A 22394-nucleotide genomic window follows, 5' to 3' on the forward strand; every position below is an offset into this window, starting at 1 on the left:
GGATGATATTTGACCAGCAGTACCCACCGCCAAACACAGCTCAGCACTCTACTCTACTTGTCAGATTAAAAAGATCAAAAGTCGGAAAAAGGCAAAGAGGGTGAGGGAGATAAAGTATGAGAGAGGGAGAGAGCGGACTTGAAAGGGAGACTACATGGAGAAGAACACAAGAACGCAGTGTCCTAATTAATGTCTTCCTCCATTAATCTACTCTGAAGCCTCCCATGCTGCTGGGTTTGATCTCAGCAACGTTGCTATCAAAGCTTTGTAACATGGTCTTGTATTATGTGGAAGATCTCAGTAAGACAGAATTAAGGAAAATCATTCAGTACAGTTGCTTCTTGTTGCCGATGCTGTGATGTCTGTGATGCAGGTGGGGTTTTGTACATCAACTTCTACATTGCAAAAGGCATCGCTATCTGTAAGTTCTGATTCTGCATTAGAACAACAGCCCAATTTAAAGCTCCACTACTCAGGATTTGTGAATGCGAAGTCAATGTGAAGGCTATCGCTTGCAGTGGCAAATCCACAAAGAATTGTCAGCCAAGTCTGCAGCTTTACAAGGCTTTTTATCTTTGGTTACTCTGGTTTTATGGCCTGAAAATTCACCTCAAAAAGCTCTGATAAACCAACTGCACGCTACCTGCTAAGCACCAAACGGGAGACAGACAAGCTTAGTGATATTTTGTTTTGGGAGTTGGTTGAGATCAAAACTGTCTCACCGTTCTCATTGCATCACACCAAGGATACATTTTCACACTACCAGCCTAGCACAAAAAAAACTAAGTTAGTAGCTAGCTAGTGAACATAGTAGATTTAGCAGCTAAAGAGACAGCTTTTTCCCTTAGGAGTTGATGGAGACCAAAACAGAGGTAAAAAGAAAGTGAGTATTGGACTTAAATTTGTTAAGTGGCCAGCTCTAATGTCATTGCATTAACAACTTCATGTGGTGACAATGTGATACTGTCAGGGCTTTGTGATTTTCAGCTGGTAGTAGAGTTCTTCTGTCCCAAAAATCAATTATTTCAGCTTTAATGATGTGCCAAATCCCAGGAGAAGCAACAGGTAATGATCCCAGTGACCAGTGTGAGCACAGAAAACAAAGCAAGCCTTCGACTGACAAACTGTTGTTATCTGACTGACAGATAAAACATGACAGTGAAGGCACCTCCCTGATGTTGACTTTCACATTCAGCACAAAATGCTAGGGGATGTTTTGGTTGTAATGGCCAAAGCTAAGTGCATCCCAGCTACAAACAAAGCATCTGATCGTCAATCTCAGCTTGTGAGGAGGGAATCTTCGAATCGAATAAAAACTCTTATCGAATAAAACCTCAAAATGCCATTAGCAAGAGACAAAAGACAGAACAAAATGGCAAGAGGATCGTTGGTAATTCAGCAAAAGGGAAATCAATGGTCCTCTTCCTGCTTTTTCTGTAGCTACCCAGCGTCTGTCTACCCTGTCAAGCATCCCGGACTCCCTGCCTGTCAATCTCCCCCCAAAAGTGTAGAGGAGCTGAGGTGGGGGCTGCAACTGCCCGGAGCTCCCACCTCAGAGGAGAGGTTCGAGGCAAGAAACAGTGACTCAAAAAATCATAAACATCTCACATTTCCTCTGTCAGCTCTAAAAATACTCCTGTTCGCCTTCGCCTCACATCGCCTCCTCTCTGGTCTCAAGGAGCTATGCAAATTCCAGCCCCTGCATATTTTTTCTCTCCCGCTTTGTTTTCCTATCACACCCCTCCCTCAAAGCCCCCAATTCTATTGTTCTGACTACTTCTTCTCTATCTCTTGTAGACTACATGACAGAGCCTCGCCTTCCCTCTTGTTGTTCCTACTCTCTCCAGGGTAGGGGGATAAATGATAAAAGCTATTTACAAGTAACTGTAGGCAACAGTGGAAATCCAAGACTTGGAAAAATTCAAGCTTTTTTTTTTTTACCCTGTTTTCTTTGATGGTAGAGCCATTTGTGATGCTGCTTGGTGAACTGCAGCACAGTGCAGCGCAGTCCTGAGTGACAATTTAAGGTGGGAGTGAAGCACATTTAGGGACTTTGAGTATGCCAGCTTGTGCAGATTGTGTTTGGCCTTTGTTCTTGAAAAAAGGAAGCCAGACATCAGTCCTGCTTGGCACATGCGGAGAGGCAAAAACACAATTCCTCGGTACATCTCAAACACGTACTAAACATTTAGAAGGCTTCTGAAGTTTTAAACACACAAACTGAGGGGCTTGCAGCAAGCAGGACTCAGTGGGTTCTGGTAATAATCAGAAGTCCATCAGCCTGCGGTCTATTTCAGGGAGCTGTTCTGGGGCTTGTAGAGATATGATTGTGATGCACATTGAGATTTATAAAGCCCAACAAAGACATCCATGTAAGTGCCACTGGAAACACTGGCTTTCATGACAATCGTAATGAATCGCCTGCCTCATCTCTCTCCTTTCTCCCTTGTCGTGTGTTGATCACCCCTTTTCTATTCAACAGACTCTAATTGCACGCTCTTTTTCTTTCCAGACTCTACTTGCCATGCATTACCCACTGCCCCCACCCCCACTTTTGCGACGAACAATCTCTAACCCGGCCATCCCCATTTCCTCTTTCTCCCTTGATTGATTCTCACCTTTTCCATTCTTGCCGCTCACCTCATTAACGGAGCCCCTGTCTGCTCGTTTCCTATTTTGCCTCACACTCCTTCCTACATCCTAATCCTCCCTACCCCCCGCCCCTCCTCACTTCCTGTCCTGTCGTCTCTGAAGCGACGGCCGGCTCGCATTCATAGTCTCCAGCTCAGGCCCTGCGACATTCTGTAATTAGAAAGGAGCATAATAGAGAAGGTTCTTCATCAGTCGAGGTGGAAGGGGAGGAGGGGGGGCACTACCACCATCTATCCATCCATCCATCCATGAGTTTAATCAGAGGCACACAATAGGATGTCACCTGCTCCCAGACACAGCCGCTGAAGAGAGGCAGTGATGCTGTCACAAACCATTTGGGGTGAGGCGTCCCTTTAAGGCCTCCTCTTCCTCCATGGTTGTCTCTGTTAATTTGGTCTCCCTGGGAACTAGGGAGAGGAAACCCGTGAAAAATCAGGCTAATTTAGTCATCTTTATTTATTTATTTACAGACACTTATCCAGCATATTCTTGTTTATTGGTTTTGCTTCTAAAATCCCTGAGGAATCATGGATATCTGAGTGCACGAATGTTAGCTTTCATATATGTGTGTGTTTGTAAAGTATTTTACAGAAAGGTTAATCTGCCCTTTATCAGTTATACCCAGAGGAGGAAAGTAAATAAGTACTTTTACTTATTTTTTCCCCCATTTTATATTATTTTATCCTTTGCACTTTTTACTTTTTTTATTTTATTTTTGTGCTCCATCCATCAAGACTGTTGTTTATGACATATGTCTGTGGTCAGAGTATTTTGCAAACATTGTATACAACAATATTTGTGAAAGTTACAGAGTATTAAAATAAATAAGGCTGTTATGATCTTCATTACTTCATTACCATGCAATGTGTGAAGAATTACTTATCTTAACCAGTTTGCTAATTGATTTTCATCATATAGATATGAATGGAAATCTGTGGTTGCCTGGGATGGTAGCAATCCTAAATTAAATAAAGGATCTGAGTACTTCTTTCACCACAGGTTACCCCAATTCTTTAACACTACACAAACACACTAATCCATGCGCACTTAGTCACTTACTCATTTCCTCACTGGCTATAGCCAAAGACACACAAGTGACAATGAAACACTGTCTCAGTCTGTTTTGTCTGTTTGGCAGAGTTTGTGCGCAGAGAGACAGACACACTGTGAAGCCATGGGCTGTGGGCTGCGTAAGATGAAGCCAATGTCGGACGAGTGCAGTCCAGGGAAAATTTACTCCACCCTGAAGAGACCACAGGTGGAGACCAAGGTGGGCGTGGCCTACACTTACCGCTACCTCGACTTCCTCATTGGCAAAGATGGTAAGACATGAATTTCTACCAGTGCTTAAAGATGGCGTCAAATAATCTGTGACCTTTACTGTTTTTTATTGATAGCCTGAGGGAAATTCAACAGCAAACAGAGTATATCCCACAAAGCTGAACACTAAAAGCCAGAAAGCTCAGCATAGCAGTGGTTGCTATTGATCAGTAATCTCCACAGCCCGCTTTTGTAGATATGTTATGGTCATTTTGTGCTGCTGGGGGGTCATAAAAATCTAAATTATTGCCCCTTCCACATGCACAGTTGAAATGATATGAATAGCTCAAAGCCTTTGGCATTTTGCTGAGTCATACCTTTGCATTATAAGGCCGCAATATGCTTTGCAAGTTCTGCAAGGGGTTGATCTGCACTGCAATCTACAACTCTGTGCTATTTGTAGTACTTTTCTGAATAATGCTACCTCCAGTGTGATTAATCTGTCTACACCCTGTTTGAAAATGCCATTATAGCTGTAGTAATTCCCAGCAGAAAAACATTGAGGATTCAGAAGCAGACAAAATCTATCACTCATGTATATGGAATAACAGCACATTGGCTGTAATTTTCATCAAGATCTTCTTGTAATGATGGAGTGTTAATTAACGCCTGCTCCCTCTATAGCAGCTACTGTTGTAATTTCGTTTCTGACAATTAGTCAGTCATGCTTTCACGTTGTGCTAATGATATAGAATTTTCCAGCCCAGTCCACGCCAAACATCCTGCTGGCACCCATCAATTATGCATGGCAGTGAGTCCAACCCGCTAGCAGGGGATGCAAACAAAGTAAAGGGTGGTCTGCTGGGTAGAGAGATTGTTTTGTTCAAGGTCACAGGTTTGATCCTTACAAAACTTTTCAGTTAGTTCCATTATGTTTCAGTTGGTGACATACTGGTCTAACTGAGCTGTAAACATGTAGGCCTAAACAAGTTGCTGCCAGTTAAACAGAAAAGATAGTCAAACAGGGGCTCCCTGTGCTGTGGATGAAAATGAATTAGTTCCCTTTACAAAGATAGCATCCCCACACCAACACACAGAAAAAAGAGAGAGAGCCCCTTCCTCTCCTTCCTCTCCTCAGTCTGAGGTGTTTATACGATGGAAGGTGGGTGTTGCTTCCTGAGATGCCAAGACCTAAATTAACTGCTCGGATGCTTCTTTGTGTGATGTGTATGAAGGAGTTTCCAACACAGGCAGATTATTTTCCTACAGAAGCTGCAGTTTAAAGTAAACGTTAACATTTAGATCAGTTTTAGGGTGGGTAAGGTTTGTCTAGATTAGTTTTACATACTAAATAAGGTTAAATCATGTTAAATTAGGTTAGATTAGAAAAAAGGGTAGGTCACATTAAATTAAGATAGGGTAGAGTTAAGCTAAGTTCATATATGGTCAGTTTATTGATAAACATTTGCACAAACTGATTTTGGCAAATTTTTAAAATCTTATTATATAGACTTTATTTAGAGCGGCTATAACAAATATTTAAAATGCATTTTAAAAAAATATTTAAAATACATTTAAAATGACACTGTATCCAATGCAAAAACAATGTGAGTATATAAAAGGGGTAGCTTAAACTGATGAACCTACAGAGAATTATCACATGAATAGTGAGTTTCAACTCAGTGTCTAACTGTCTGACTGCAACCTTATTGTTTTAGTTCACTCTCACCACTCTCATAGTGTTGGTTTCTGCTACAGTTAGCAACTAGCTGATGGAGCATTTAGCAGCTATAGAGCCAGATATTTCCCTCAGGAGTTGGTAAACACCAAAATTGGAGCTAAAGGAGAGTGAGTAATTGGACTTAAATTCACCAGGTGGCCAGAAACACGGCTCCACATTAATGATTAATGTTGCACCGTAAGTTTGCCATATCAACTTAGGTGATGCGGTAATGTGTCAATGTTGTGTTCACAGCTTTTTTCAGCTGTCGCCAAGTGGGCAAATATAAATCAGTTGTTCCAGGTTTAAGAGATGTGCTTAAATAAAAAAACATGCAGCAAATGTAGGGAATTTGGGGTTGTCGGGAGCAATGTATATGTATTGTTTTCCAAAGCATTTGGTGTAATTTGGTATGGCTGCATGTTAATACTTGCACAAATACGTAACATGCTCTGCTTGTCTGATGAGACACAGTCAGTATGTTTGCATCCATACATATAAGTTGTTAACTGCTGTGGTGTTGCACTCCTGTATGCTACAGCCTTGTCCCTATACAAATCTACTGAATTTACAAAGCACACAACACAACCAATATTCCTGATGCTGTTGGTTGTCATGGGACAGGCATTTTGCTAATCCCACATACTGCTTTGCCTCATATTCACTTCCATGACATTTTGCAGGTTTCACACAGAACCAAAAGAAAGTAAGAGACTGGACTAAAGCATATCAATACCCAGAGTCATTTAAAAGAGCAGCTCCATTATTAGACAATTAGTAAGAGAGCTGGGTAAGGTGTTCAAATGACAATGCAATAATCAACGTATTGTTCTTACACTGATTATAATCAAATTATTAGGCTGCCTGTCCTTCCGCCAGGAGCAGGAAGTTGAGTGTAATGTCATCTGCCACGTTCTACAGATTTACAGTATATCAGCATTGGGGTTGAAGTTGAGGTAAATTTAAGATTAGGTGAAGAATTAGGATTAGATATAGGTTAAATTTATAATGGAGGTCATTATGGTTAAGGTCAGAAAATGGGAAATTAATGTGCTGATGGAAGATTGTGTCTGTGTTTGTGTGTATGTGTGCGCTCTATGCCAAGGAGGAGTCAGGGTGCTTTATGCAGCCATCACTCTGTTATTTCTGCTTATGACAGTTATAGCTCAAATGATGTTTGGAGGGGAGTTTGGTGCCAGTGGTGGGAGGGGGTTGTGGTGGAGGAGGTGGGGTGGTACGGGAAGCCTGGAGATGTAGTGCACGGCTTGTTCGCCCTGACAGTTGATTAGTCTCCATTAGTTTGTCAGGCTGACTAGACTGGATGGATGAAGGAGCTGGGGATCTTGGGCTTCTGGGGGACATGCAGGGTTTTCCACCCCCCCCCCCCCTCGTATGGGACCTGACATAAGGACGGGAGGAGGAGGGGAGGTGGACGAGTGCCTCCCTTTTGTTGAACTGTGTGTGTCTTTGGCTCATGGCCACATTATTATCTTCAAGTATTTTCTGTAATGGTGGGGGTTGGTACTTACTGTAATCAGTTTCCTCTTGCGCTGTCTCTCTGTCACTGTCAGTACGCCTCTGTCTGTTTCTCTGTTGTTCATCTCTTAAAAATATGTGCGTGTGTGTGTATGCGCACGAGTATGTGTGTCTGACTGTTTCCCATAGGAGCACATTAAGTTTGAGAAATCAGAGTCTGTACGCGCAGTCCCAGCAGCTGAATCATTTCACTGCATCAGCAGGTTTTCAGGTTGAAGGGTTAGCGTGTTACTCACGGCTGTAATTACCTTGTACCAGGTATGTAAGTATAGGTAATGATTCATGTGTCTGGCCTTTTTCTACAGGAAAGCTGTAAAATATTTACGACACAGTCAAAGATTATGAATATGGAAACAGTCTCTGGTAGAGCTGTAGGGTGTGCACATAAATACAGATACTTACAGTGTGAGCTGCAACAAAAATCTGTGATCATTTTTGTGATCGACTGTGACAATTGGCTCAAAGTAGAAACTGGTATTGTGTATATTCATTAAAATAAAGTAGTTACTCTACGCATTCCTTAAAGGAAGCGTATTCTTGTCAACTTTACCCCAACTCGGATATTCTTGATGATAATCTTTATGCAATTGAAACAGTAATGTCATATACTGATGTGACAGGAACAAATAATATGATTATATTAATGAATTAGTCTGTGTATTGTGACACAAAATAATTGATCCATGTTACTTTGATCCTGTAGGCCAGTAAGCAGAATCTGAAACAATTACAATGTCATATGCAAAACAGAAGCAACTGTGGAAGGACATAGTTTTTTTTTGTTAACTTCTAATTCAGGAACCATTTTCCCTGTCACTGTCCAATTTTGCTTAATGAGAGAAAGGATATGTACCAGAAGCAGCAGAAACATCTGCATCAGCATTTTTACCTGGGGACAAATTAAGGATGACTTTTTGCTTCTACTTCACCTCTTTCTTCTTGGGAAATACACCCTCATGATGTTGAGTTCACTTCACCATGACAACTGCACTGTATTTGTTATAATTCCTTGCCACAGTGTTAGATCATATCTTTCTGCAACTTCCACCACAATGGCCCACAGGCTACTAACCAGCCACCAAATGTGCAAAAATAACACCTTTCACTGCAGAAACAGTGATGAAAGGGAGAGTAAATCGGTGGAAAGCTGGAGGTAATAAACCTTCTCTGCACTAAATAGCAGCATCAGCCCACCAATGAGTTGTTGCCTCATGTTGCTGCATCATTTTGGAACATGAATACAGCTTCACGGTCACTCTGCTACCATTCAGTAACCTCTGAAAGAACGACAGAAAAACAAAAAGGAGAGTCTGTTTGATATTGAGATCATGACCCTACAGGGAGCTGAGAAAGCGCCTCGCTGTTGCTGTGTTAGATGGTGTGGAAACAAGCCATTTAATCGTAAACACAAGCACAACTGACACAGGGATGTGTTGCATGAATCTTATTTCCCAAAATGTGATTTCGAAATGTTCAAAATGTCAGGAGAAATGAAAAATGAAATGCTCAACATGTCGCAGCTTCCCGGCAGGCAGGTTAGGAATACCGGAAATATAAAGAAGTCGCCCTTGACATCAAAGACGGTGAGCAGACATGTGAGGCCTGCACACGCACACATACACACACACGGGCCCAGACACACACCGTTTGATATCATCTCAGGAGCTAGACATGTCATTTATATGCAAAACCCCCAGAGCCCCAAGTCCCCTTGTTAATATGAGCTGTAGCAGTGGCGGCAGGTGAGTGACACGCAGGAACAGCCTTTCCACCGTCACTCCACTCAGATATAAGACCGAGCTGCAGGAGAGGTCAGCAGGAACGCCGTGCGCCAGAGTGGCTTTCCAAGGGGAGATTAGTCCGTGGACGGTGGGGGAGCCGGGATTTATCCCCTGGCTCCCCAGCTTGAGAGGTGGAATTGAATCGCAGTTACTGAAGGGGAGAATGACATTGAAGGCTGAATTCACGGTCATCTGGTTTTTACATTATATTTCCATTATATTCCCTCTGCCCAGGGTGTGTCTGTGCAGCTCACACCAAAACATGATTGTAAATTAGATGCAGGCCTAAGTGAGTTGAATGGGAAATGTGTTTCTGATAGTTTGAGAAATCGAAACGGGCAAGTGGAGGTTATGTATTGGAAAACACTGAATTAATAATCCGGACCTCCTTTGGAACAGGCCTGTCATCGCACACTGAGCGCTGCTGATGAAGGTATTCAATGTGATTACCAGTAAATTGTGGAATCTTTTAGAAATGTGCATGAAATATGCATCAGCTGCCGTCCAAACTGACAGGACAAATTCAGCCTTGTGTCGCTGCTTCTTGTTTCTGCCTCCTTCCATAGTTAGTGGCATACTAAGTGGATGCTACTTGTATTGTTTGGAGCCAGTCAGGCAGCAAAATGCCAAGCCATCGTTTGCTGAGACAAAGATGTCAGAGCAGCGTTTTAGTCGTGTGACAGAGCCAGAGCTCAGCAGGTTCCTTTCGCTACGCTTCAAACGGCTGCAACTGCTGACAAAGTTTTCAGCAACAGGAAACTGCTTGGTTCCTTCCTCTTTCTCCCTCCCTCCCTCCTTGTCTCTCGCTCAGCAGTATGTTTAAGATTAGCTTTCCTTGTAATGCTTCATATTCTGTGCCGACTATTTCCTGTGTCTGAAGGCTTTGTTATTACAGTTAACTGAACTCCAGTGTGAGGTGTATTTGTATTGTGTGGCAGCAAATGCAATTTCCCTCGCTCAGAGAAATATTCTCTTCATGATTTGATTCAGGTTGTCCAGGCAAGTGTGTTATAGGTTTCTCAACTGGATGCCAGTTGTTGTTCTGTGAGATGGGATGTTAGGAAAATAAGATGAGGGTCAGAGTGCCAGGGAATACGATAAAAGAAAGCAGACACTGAGTTAGACTGAGTCTAGCAAACCTACAGGAGCTATTGGATTTTAATCTAAAAGAGATTTCTGAGATTGCAGTCATGACTGCACTTTCTAAATGACGTGGTCATCAACTGTCCCAGTGCTTCAGCGAAAAAACAACCTCAGGCTCTCCGGGTTTTATTTTTGAGATACAAGTTTTGCATGTGGGTGGGGGACCTGCGTGCGTCATTAGATGAGTAAGTGAGTGTGAGTGTCTTGAAGAGAGAGGAAATGAGGGGAGAAAGATAGAAACCAAGATACAGACTGTGTGTGGTGTGTCTGGTTTGTTTTTGTGTACACATGTAGTTGGATGGCATGTCTTTTCAGTCTCAGAACCACTGTGTCTGGGGCCTTGTTGGTTTGTCTTGTGTTTAGGTGTCTTTGTACGCTCCTGTGTTTTTATCCAGCCTGCCTGCTTATTGCCTCTTCTAACGTGGCCTCTGCTTTTTTCCTGCCAGCCTGACAGACAATACGCCCGAGCGCCCCCTCAAAGCTTTATTGGCTCTTATTGCCATCTCACTCAGATCCCCTATGCCAGTATTGATTGTGTTGAAATGCAATCAGGGTCGCCACAGCAGAGGAGCAAACAATCTAAATTTAACAAAACACCTCCGCCGGCCTTCAGCCCGGCCCTGATAGCACCTCCCAAAGAGGAATAAATGTATTTATGTGTGTGGAGAGAAATAGAGGACCTTTCACATGGTCACAGCTATTATTAGATGCTTCTCTTAGAAGCCTGTGAGGCCGCATAAGCAGAATGCGCAGGAAGTGACCTCAGCCTTGACCTCACTTCCTGTTGTCAAAGCAAAAAGATGTTTTGGGTTCAAAGTCAGACCTGTGATGGACAAACTTTTAGATGTAAAAAAAACAAAACAATTGTTGTGTGCAAACTCAGATATTGCCACTGTTTGGCTACCTGACATATAAACAAGCTTGAGGAAAATGCATACTTGACATTCCTCCAGGGGTTGTGAAATGATTTTATGAGTTTGGAAAATTTTCTCAGCTCATAAAGAACCACGTGATTGCTCAGCTGAAGTGAAAAAAAAATCTAAATATGAGTTATGAGTTTTCTCCCAACAGCAAGTATTCACACAATGACATTACAAGGCACAGTCTCAACATTGCCACACTTTTGTCTTACAGTTTTAAACACATTTCTTGAAATTATGCCTCTTTTTCTCAAAACTCTAAACACAAATCCACAACTTCTCACCCAATTCCCCAAACATCATATGCAAAATGAAGCTCTCCACTCAAAATCATTCAATCTTGCTGAAAAACCAAACTTTGCACTCAGACACAACAAACAACCCCTGAAAAACACACACACTACAACTCAGACTTACACACTGGTGAGATAAATTCAAAACAATACAACAAAAAACGGTTATTAGTAATGTTGCGTGTTGTCCTCCCCATCAAAAACGTTTTTACATGATGAACACAAAAGTAAGTGTAAACATTTGCACATTTTTATTCCTTAGTGTACTGTACAGTACAACAAGCCAGAGATTTTTGTTCTCCACCTCCTTCTTCTACCTACTCCGCTCTACTCTTGCTCCACCTACTCTTCATCTTCCTCCTGTCCCATCTCCTACTCTAACTCCTACTGGTCCTTTTACTTCAGCTTTTACTCCTCTCCATACTGTTCTTCCTCCTCCTACTCTCTGGTGTCCTTCACCTCTTCCTTCAGACTTCTCTGGATCCGTTGTTCCAAAACTGAATGAACAGACTCTGGCCCTTTTATTTATCTATTGAAGGTTCTGATTGGTGTGTTATCAATTTTGACTGTTTGTGTTTCCACCTGGGTAGCTGTGTGCTAATTGAGCTCAACCTGTGCTGATTGAGTGGACAATATTGAATTAGTGTTTTCTCAATGACCACATGGTATAGGCAATGAGAAATGAAGGGATTTGTCTGTAGAGTTTAGAGAAATGGATGTGCATTTTGAAAAATGCAGTTAAGGTTTAGAAATTTTAGTTTGAAAGCCTGTTTATAGTGTAAAAGCAATTGAGAAAAACTGTAAGAGGAAGACAATGCTGTGAACACTGAATGACTATAATTTGTCAGCTTTATAATGAAACTCTCAGCAGCCTCCCCACTGTTCAGTTATAAATTGCTCCTCATTTGAAACTGTCCTTCAAAATTTTTACACAGGTTTGAAAAGATACATTTTTAATGAAGTGTTTAAAAATGTCATGAAATCATTTTGGAAAACAAGTTGCTAGCTAAGATTTTGTGGTTTTTGGTAACTAAACTGTTACCAAAAACAACAAAATTCTTTCTGTCCTCAAAGACACAACAGGTTTGTAAGAAAGAAGGACTTATAGCACTAATTGTAACAAGTTTGAGTTTCACTTTTAAAATAATAAATAGTAAATAGCTGCCATCAATCATTTTTGTTAGAATAGGTGTCATATTCCAGTAGCAGTGTTATATGAAAGTCTTCAGTTTCCCAAAATAATAGACACTGACAACAAAACAAAAGTTTCCTTAAATGAGGTTTAGTGCATGCAAAGGAGCTTTTCCATTAAGACTGCAGATAACCCAACACTGTTTATGTGTGGTATTGGTTTTGCATGCTGTGTGCTCAGTAGGGACAACAATCAATATATTTAATAGAGAAAACTGTAATTAAGAGGCTTTGCATTTAGCCTCTACATCTCTAAAATAGGCACTAAATGTTAAACACAACCAAGAAATTGTTATAGCATTGATGGAAGATTGAAGAATTATTGTCCTCTTTCATTAAATGATCCAGTTTCTCTTTTAACACTTGGTCTTTTCTGTGAGTGTTGGATCTCCTGCATAGATGAGAGACCATGAAACAGCAATTTAAAGATATCCAAATAGTCCTTTTACAGACAGTTGTGGTTGTCTTTCTCCTCGTGCCAAATCTATTCCCACTACCATTAACCAGCTCGCACTGAGACTTCCAAGACCTTCTGAAGTTATGTGAGCCCCTCCCACCACTCTGGACGTGTTAGGCGTTGGGAGCTGGACATTTTTCAAAATCATGTTTGAAGTTTCCTCGTTAGTATAAATTGGCAGAAGCGGTGTGATTCTTTCTGCTGCACCGCCACCCCCCCACCCCCCAACCCCCCGTAGAGCCTCTTTGCTAAGAAACCAGCTCTCCAGTAAGGCCTAACAAACTCATAGCATCAATAAGTGAAAAAAGCAGCTGTTTTATTTAAGTGTATTTGACAAATGAGGTGAGAAATTCATGGAAAATGTTTGTTAAGCTAAGCCGAATTGACTCTTTCTAAAGCTGTGCCGATGAGAGCAGCCTGTTTAGACTGCACTGTGAGTCATGCTTCAACTAGCTGTGTATACGGTGGCCTTGGATCCTTTAATGTGATTTCATTCTTGGAAGCATGGGCTAACAATTTGCCCAAAGCCATTGTCAAACATGCATGGAGACGCTTCAAACCTGCTTGTGTTTTCAACCCATCACATCAAGTGCTGGCATTCAAAAAATAGGGTGCTGATTGGGGTCAATTTGCGTGCACGTTACAGTTTGATTGCACATACACCCAAGTGGGGTGCAGAGAGCGATTTGTCGGTGTGAAGAATTTGCAGTCATGGAAGAGAGATGAGGAGAAAGCAATCAGAGTTCACTGTCCCCAGCTGCAACGTACTGTAGACATATAATTCTCTTTTCCTTTGTGACAACAGGTGACAGTACCCTGCTAGGTAGAGTTTATATGGCATAATGATATGTGTTAACACACTGTGCAGAAGCCATCACCTGCTGTGGAATTAAAGTGCACTGGTCACCTACATGCAGTTGAGCCAGCCAGACATTTTTACAGATTTTCACCGTATACCTGCATTTTTAAAAGCAAAGAATCTGGGATTTATTTCCACACTCACCCAAATGTTGTTTATTTTGCCCGAAAAAGATGCTGATCAGCATAGTTTAATGCCATGTCCAATGAGCACAGTTGAGAAATCGTATTGAAATTAAAATCAGCATATTTTAAAAAATGATAATGAATTTTTGTTTTGTTTCACCCTGGAAAATAGTTAATGATGATCTGAAATTTCTGCACTATGAAAATGTGAGGCAGCCACTTGTGTGCAATGATTCTGTGCATCTCTTTTTCAGTCTATTGTTACAATCATGGACAAAAAACAGGTGTCACAGAGGCACAGTAGGTTGTTAATTATGAAATAGATATCACACACGTACACTCACTCCATCATAATTACACACCCTTCTCATATTTCACTTGGGTGTCTGGCTCTTTGGGTCCACCATTGTTTCCAAGGATTCAAATGACAGTGGTGGGATGCAGGTTTGTATGTAGAGGCCACCTGTTGCTCAGCAGGATCCCCATCTGGAGGCAGATTAAGCGCGGGTGCGGGGGCCGTTTATAATTTGATTTAATTACTTCTGAAGAGACTGGGTGATGGATTAGCATTGTGTTTTTATTAGCAGATGCTTGGTCTCTGGTTCCCCATGGCCCTCAGTGCAGCCCAGTGAAACTCTCAATTGTCTAAAACTAACCATCCATATTCCTTCACCTCAAAGTCTGAATTAGATTTAGATTGTTTGCTAGTATAAAATGCTTAAATAAAGTTATGTCAGTTTGGTCCAGACTGAAATATGTCAACAACTTGCGAATGGATTGACATGAAATTTGATAAAGATATTTATGTTCTCTGAAAGATGAACTGTAATAACTTTGGTCATTCCCTGACTTTTCACCACCATCAGGTCAGAATTTTAGGGTGTCAAATACTTGTTTTAATACTAAATACCTGCAAAAAAATAATGACTTTCCCATCAGCCTCAGCTGTGTTTAGTAGGGCTGCAACTAATGATAATTTTCGTAGTCAACTAATCTGTTAAGTATTTATTCGATTAGTCGACTAATCATGATTATTCTTGTCACCCCCTAACCCTAATTAAACCATTTAACTAATTAAATATCTTTCAAGTGAAAATACTGATGTCCAACACACAGCCTAACTCGCTGACGTCCCCACTGCACGAGGTTTACTATTCAGATTGAACACCAGTATCAACGCCAGAGGGAAACCAGGGAAGAAGACAAGACAGCGTAGGCTCCTCCTATAATTCACTGATTTATTATTGCTCTTTATGTGTTTGCTAACACAACTAAAAGAGCGTTCTCTTAGCCAGCATCATCCCTGAGACCTCTAAACCAAGATTGCAAAGAATTATGGAAAGGCTGCTCCAAGATAACAGCCAGGCGTTATCACCCAAAACAATAAACTCATAATCTGATTTATTGCCAAGTAAGTTTTAACTTTAAAACGTTTAACTATTTAACAAAGATTTTTGCTTTGGAACTAAATAAAATAAAAGCAAATTTAAAGCAAGTAACTTACTATACCCACAACTGTACACTAACAATGTAATGTCTATTTAGAATAATAAAGCAACAGCCCCCTTTCATACTAACGTTACTTCTGTAGTTTATTTTTACCAAAGTGCTTATAAGTTTTAAAAGTGGAGAATGTTCTGTAGGCTACATCAAGAGCCAAATGTGTCTCGATTTGCTTTAAACTATTACTGAGGAAGTAACAACAGAATAACAGAGGTACGAACATTATAACTATCTCACAGTTGTGGCCTGTCCTCTGTTGTTGCTGCTGCAGTGGTTTGAGTAACTGTTACCAGAGAGTTCTGCGGGTGTGACTCGCCGGCCGGCTGCCACAGCTAACCTTGTATTATATATATATATATATAGTATTTAGTGATGAAATAGCATACAAAACTTGTAAAAACAAAACCGTTCTGCCGTTAGCCTATTTCTCCGCTTCTCGCGTGAATGCTTCTTCTTCGTGAGTAGTCTTACAGTCAAGCAGTCTTACAGTATCTTTGTAACGACCCATCAACAATGAAATTTCATGTTGACAAATTTTTATAATCGTCGTTGTCGATTACGTCGACTAATCGTTGCAGCCCTAGTATTTAGTGCTAGCATTTAGCATGTACAGCCTCACAGAGCTGCTAGCATGGCTGTTGACTGTTACGGGCGAATTCACACGCTTTTGCCTCCGTTAAACCTGCACAAATAAGAAAAAAGAAACCTTATAGTTCTCAAAGTACTCGCAAAGGCTTAAATGCACCTCTAACTGTGCTGCCAAGCAAATAGCGTCCCGGTGTTCCGGTGCTATTTGTACATATTTAAGTATTATGCATACATTAAGCACAAAATTTCCCCATTTCTATGCAAAAAAGTCCAATTTACAGACACCATTACTAATAGCAACGTGCAGTTAGAATGAAATTATTACCTTTTTCAGAGAGTTGGTGGTAACTGAGGCACATTTATAAGGAGTGTCACATCCAGATTTTCCAGTGATCATGGCAGCAGTTATTGTAGCCAGCCCAAGTAGCTGCACATCACAATACATCATATGCTCACAGACAGTACAATATCTGATATTCACCATGGGAATAAAATTGGAAAACAACATCAAACCTGCTGCTGTGAGATGTGATGAGTACGCACTGTAACAGTCCAGCACAGAGCAGAGAAGAGAAAACAGCTCTCCATGCACCCAGACAAGTTATAGCACCACAAATAACAATAAAAACGAGATGCAGCAGATAGAAACTAATGACAGAGCGGGGGGGAGTTAATAGTTAATTGAAATAGTTAAAATTAGAATCAGAATACTGTCTCTTTCAAATCAGATATTTTAAGATGTGAAGATGGAAAGTTTTGTTTTTGCAGCTGCATTTCTAAAATGTTTTGATTCAAATGTTGGTAAATCATGTTGTGTAATGTGCTACTTCAGTATACTACAGAAAATTGCACTAAGCTGGGAATTTTAGCACTGTTATCATAAGTGCAATATATTTTTTGAATGAGACCTTGAGACTGGGCAGACAGTGGTTGTAAGTGATGGTGCTATCAGCTGCCACAATCCATTCTTTGTGAATTTACCCCTTAGTCTTGTGTACTGGATACTGACCATTGATGTCATCCATGTCGATTGTGATGGATATTTTTCCCTGACCACAGTGACATTAAAACCAGGAGTTTTTATGGGCATATTTAATACATTTCATATATATATATATATATAGCAATTTGTTGGCATATCAACACATTATATATCTCTGATGGAACCATCCAACTGATTCCTACATCATAAACTCCCCTCCACTGCTGCACACAACAGGAGCATTTGGCTTGTGTCAATGCAACACATTAAATACGATGATGGATTAGTGGTGAAGGTATAGCCTGAGTAACGGGAAAACCCTCAATATTTCATGGTAAGACTCTGTTCTGAAAGCTTGAAGATGTGGAATAAAAGAAGAAGATAATCCTGAGCTTAGTCTGGGGATGGTGTTTAGAGAATCCAGGCAGAACAGGCCCAGATACCAACTTTAAACTGCTCTGCAACAAACAGGTCACAAGAGCCCTTGTACAGTTTCACAGTCAAGAGCAATTTGCAAGCCTGAAACCATTTCACACTTATTTGTTATTTTTAGGCTCACTTCTCATCTTGTAAGTGTGGAACGGACTGGCTAACAGTCTTTAAAGGAGAAACATATTTAGTTCAACACTGACGGTTATGGGTGGCTGGCCTGATCTGGTTTTCAGTGGCACCTTTCGCCCCTTTCATGTCAACTGTAATTGACCATACATATACATTTAGAATATTGATTGTTTTACTTTTTGTTAATGTAATTTCTTTTTCACAGGGTTGGCATTTTCTTCTGCTGCTGCCAACATACTGTATTATCAAGGTTTTGTACAACTGGTTTCTTTTCAGGACAGTAGTCACATTCCCACTTGAAGATTTGACAACTTAATGAAAATAAAATGGACAGGGTATATACACTCTCATTTCCAATTTTGCATACACCTTTTATTTGGCATTCGTAACTTAGCAAATACTTTTTTCAGTTTTTGTTGTCCATATGCTCAATAGTAAAGCATCACCAGTAGAAAGGATATGAGGTATAACTACTATCCCATTGTAGAAAAAGTATGGCTCAGATGACAGAGGACAGGGGGGAATGTGACAAGTGAGTTCCTACATGTACTGCCTGTTCCCAGATGTTTTCTTGAATCTAGATCACAACACATCCAGTAATAAATTGTGATGTCCCAAAGCTACCTTTGACACTCCCGATCACGCTCACCTTGGCTTAAAACTGACACTGAACTTCTCCCAGTCAGGTAGCCTGGATGAGCTTTCTGCTCGCTAGAGTATCTAAAGTGACATGTTGGGTTCTTCTCGCGTCAGGGCTCCGGGTCGTAATTGAAGAGGCAGGCTCTCACTGCAGACATTTTAACAGGTGAACTGGAGGAATGTCAAGTGCTTGGTGCAAGTGTGTGTGTGTGTGTGTGTGTGTGTGCGCGTTTTCAGTGCCTGTCTCTCTCCTGTGTTTACTTTAACCACAGATGCAAACCTTGATATGCACACAAACACAGGGATGACAGTAACCATGTACTATATATCAATATAGATCTGAGGTACTTGCACTTTTATTTATTTACTTTATTTAAGTAATACTACTTCAGAACATGTATTTTTCAGTTGTAATTACTACTTAGTTTGCATATTAGGTATATAAAACTATAATAAGAATATTAATTACAATACATTATCATTAAGTACATTAATCTATCAACAGTATATAGTAGTTAAGAGTAGTCAACAGTAATTAAGAGTAGCTCCCTCTCAGCCAGCAACAGCATAAAAATGCTTTATACACATTAATGCATCAGTAATAATAGTCTATTTATATATTATAAAATACTGTATAATAATAATATAACAGAGAAAGGGGACCTTCTGCATAATGAATACTTTTAGGTGTGATAAGGAATGGTAAATGGACTGCTTTTCCTATAGTGCATTCTCCAAAGTGCATTATAATTTGTTTCTCATTCACCCATTCACAGACATACAAAACATACTAAACATACTTTAGCACATGGACAGGAGAAGCCAGGGAATCTTCGATTAGTAAACAACCTTCTCTACTTGATGAGACACAGATATGTTAACATCTTAACATCTTCCTGATAATTCTTATGTACTTATAAGGTACTTTCAGACAGCAAGAGGTTGCTGCCGCCTCGCTTGTGTCCATTGTAACCAAACACAATGGCACCAGTGCCACCACATCAGGCAGCATCATCGAGGACAGAGAGGCCGGCTGCCACTGTTCATGTGTGCATTCTGTGGATGCACACAGCTAATTGTTACTGCTTGCAAGTTGATGATGGTTGAGCTTTTTTCTCATGCTACTGTTGTTTGCCAGGAAGGGAAACAATACAAATGCTCATTTTATTTGTTTCTGAGTTTATACACCTCTTTGGGGGCAGTGAACATACAGTATCAATGAACAAAATTGGAGAAACATCAGCAAATGTGATTATCTGGTATGGGCCATGGAATAAACAGTTGTTTAGCTGAACTTGCTTGTGTCATATTAATAAACATTTCCCTCAATTTTAAGCTGCAAATTGTTCTATTTGACTGTGGGATGAGATTAAAGTAGACTAGCAGAAAATTGGACTGGATGTAGCCTGTAACCACTGTGCGTAGTTGCGCCCTGCTGCCGACATTCTAAATACACAGACATTGCTGTGTGGCAGACACAGTGGGTAGTGCAATCTAAATGCACCTTTACTTTAACGTAATGTAATGTAACGTAATGGAAGAGAGACACTGTGGTTTTGCTACCAAAGTTAAGGGCCTGAATACATCTTTCACCACTGCTTATACGCATTCCTGTCACCACTTTAAATAATCAGCTGGAGCATTCTACATAAAAAAATAAAAAAATAAAAAAATCTGAATTTATTTTTTTCCTTTCTAACACTGGACTTTTTTTTGTCTGAAATCTAACAACAATAATAAAATGCTCTGGTTGCAGTCTTCAGAGTATAGAGTAAATTATGCACCACAATCAACAGCACAAAGCATCTAATGGCAGACCCACGGTGCCACTAAAACATCCCAAGCCTGTCAGAGAACTTAATCATCGCAGAATCCCATGTTTTAAAATTCAAATTTACACTCTTTTGCAATGCTAATGGAAGAAACCCCCCAATCAAGGTGGCACATCTCGCCAGAAAACGCTTCAAATGTGATTTTCGACAGGAGGCTAATGTCAGGGTGTATTGTATGGAAAAAGCCTGCAACTTGTAGTTAGCAGAGAACAGGAAGTCAGAGCGGTGAGCTGTTGAAAATGCAGCAGTGGAGTCATCGTGGGCTTTGATCAACAACCTGCTCATTTACCACAGCTTGTCTCTCAAGCAGCGCTCCAAGCAACTGAGGGCTGTCAGTGGAGGACGTGGCGGTGAGCGGACAAAACGCACTCTGGAGGCCTCCTGTCAGCATGAAGGCTAGTGAAGGAAGCAATTCCTAAGAGAGAGAAAATGAAACGAAGTGAAAAGATACAGACCTTTTTTCTTTCTATATATAAACCTTTTTACCTGCTGAACAAATTATAGGTAGTTTTTCCACATTAAGACATCCGGTGCCTGTTCATTAGCCATTTGCCTTCAAAATACAGTGTTCCCAGTCATTTAACAAGGGAAATAGTCCTTATATTTAGTAAAAGCTTCCACCAGAGCTCTGGACACAGATTGAAAGATGCAAATGTATTTAGAAATTTGCCCAAGCAGCCTTAAATGCTTTGTCCAGACAATGAGAAAGCAATTACATTAGCATTTAACCCAGCCTATTTGTTTTTATCTTTATTTACCCAGAAAAGCTCTGCTGTGTGCTCATTTTCAGCAACGCCCTTCACACTCGCTCGGTTACATTAAGACCTGGTAGTTGCCCAGTACAACCACAGTCTGGTGCCAGTCAGTAGCCCCATCTGAGCCGTCTGCCGTTAAGCACCTTGCTCAAGGGCATCTTAACAGGAGTTGTTGACAGAGCAATAAAAGCGTGTCTCATTGGCTCTCCGTGTCCAGATTTTCCTCGCTCCTCCGGTCACGAGTTTGCTTTTTGAAATTTTGCCTTGGGGCAGATGCTCCACCAATTTTCCTGTTACCATTTTCCTCTAGTTTTTTTCCACTTGTATCCCATCCTTTGATGCCCGTTACCCTAATGGTTTGATTCTCTACAACGGTAATGTGAATGTGCGAGTTGTGAACATCACAAACTGCAGAAGTAGAGATTTGTAGTAGTAGAGTTTATGTCACATTTGATACCAGTGTAAATCTAATGTGTGGTAGAAATCCATGCCCTCCACTCTAAAATATACATATCCAGTTCTAATTGAAATACTTCAGATCGTAAGAAAGCTGCTAAACTCAATATCTACATGTGCTACATTGTTCATTTCTGTTTTCAGTTTAAGATTCATGGTTGAACCTGCTTAATAAAGCACTTCATGGCTGTGGGATTCAACCCCTGGCAGCAGTTCAGTCCTACATTATTAGCGCGGCAAGTGTCATCATGTCCGCTCACAGCATCTGGGAAGTGAACAGGAGCAGACTGTTCTGCTCTACATGCAGGTGTGATCCCATCGGTCTGAGTGTGACTGTGAGAATAGGAGGCGGGAGAGAGCAGGAGGTGTGAAGGCACAGGGAGAGTGTTTGTCTCGAGTCTGTGTGTGTGTACGTGCGTGTGTGCGCAAGAAATTGTCTTCAATAATATAATTTCATCTGAATAACTGCAGCCAAATGTACAGTGTTTCTTTTGTGGAATTGTGCATCTGATTGCTTCTCTACATGTGAGCTGTGACTGAGTGATTAAGCAAGATAGAGCAATGCAAAGAAGGTAGGAGAAACTGAGTTGGTAAATGAGCAAATCTAGTATTTAATTGGGCAATGCACTACATTGTTAGATGACATTGCATTCCAGCAAAGGTTGAGCCAGGTTAAATACATTCTTTGCCTGAAATAAACAGGGCTGTGTTTTTTCATGCAGTGATGTTTTCTTGGCCTGAGTAACAGTTTGTCTTGATTTTCAGTCATCCATCTCTTGTCCAAAGCACATTTTTACACTTTATGTGTATTTTCTTTTTTTTATGCACACAAATTCATTGATTGTGTGTTGGACTGAATGTCAGGATGGTCCATCACTTGATACAGGTTGTGTTATTAACCTGCATTTATGTCAATTCTTTTCATTTTGACAACTTCATGAAAAGTGTGTATTTGACGTATCAGTAGCAGCAGCACACAAACTACTGTTTGCCTGGTTAACAGAAGGCATCTGTGAGCTGCAAATTAAATCACTATTTCATGCTTCTTCCATTGTCTGACAACAGAAACAGAAAAGTGTATACATGAGAATAATTATATTGTCGGTTGGCTATATCAAAACACTGTAGGTGATCACAGAGA

At 40.7% G+C, this 22394-nt stretch overlaps 1 protein-coding gene across 1 annotated transcript in view; it reads left to right on the forward strand.

Annotated features, from left to right (window-relative positions):
* The window catches only part of LOC119897089 (raftlin-like), a 109104-nt gene that overhangs the window by 8300 nt on the left and 78410 nt on the right, over window positions 1-22394 (forward strand). Inside the window, exon 2 of the mRNA XM_038710648.1 lies at window positions 3791-3974. Within this exon, the coding sequence (XP_038566576.1) occupies window positions 3827-3974 (148 nt within the window). The 5' untranslated portion in view covers window positions 3791-3826. The remainder of the gene's footprint in view (window positions 1-3790; window positions 3975-22394) is intronic.

Source organism: Micropterus salmoides, unplaced genomic scaffold, assembly GCF_014851395.1.
Source record: "Micropterus salmoides isolate LMB-PRFRI ecotype aquatic unplaced genomic scaffold, ASM1485139v1 Ms_hic_scaffold_11, whole genome shotgun sequence".
Classification (NCBI taxonomy): Eukaryota; Metazoa; Chordata; class Actinopteri; order Centrarchiformes; family Centrarchidae; genus Micropterus; species Micropterus salmoides.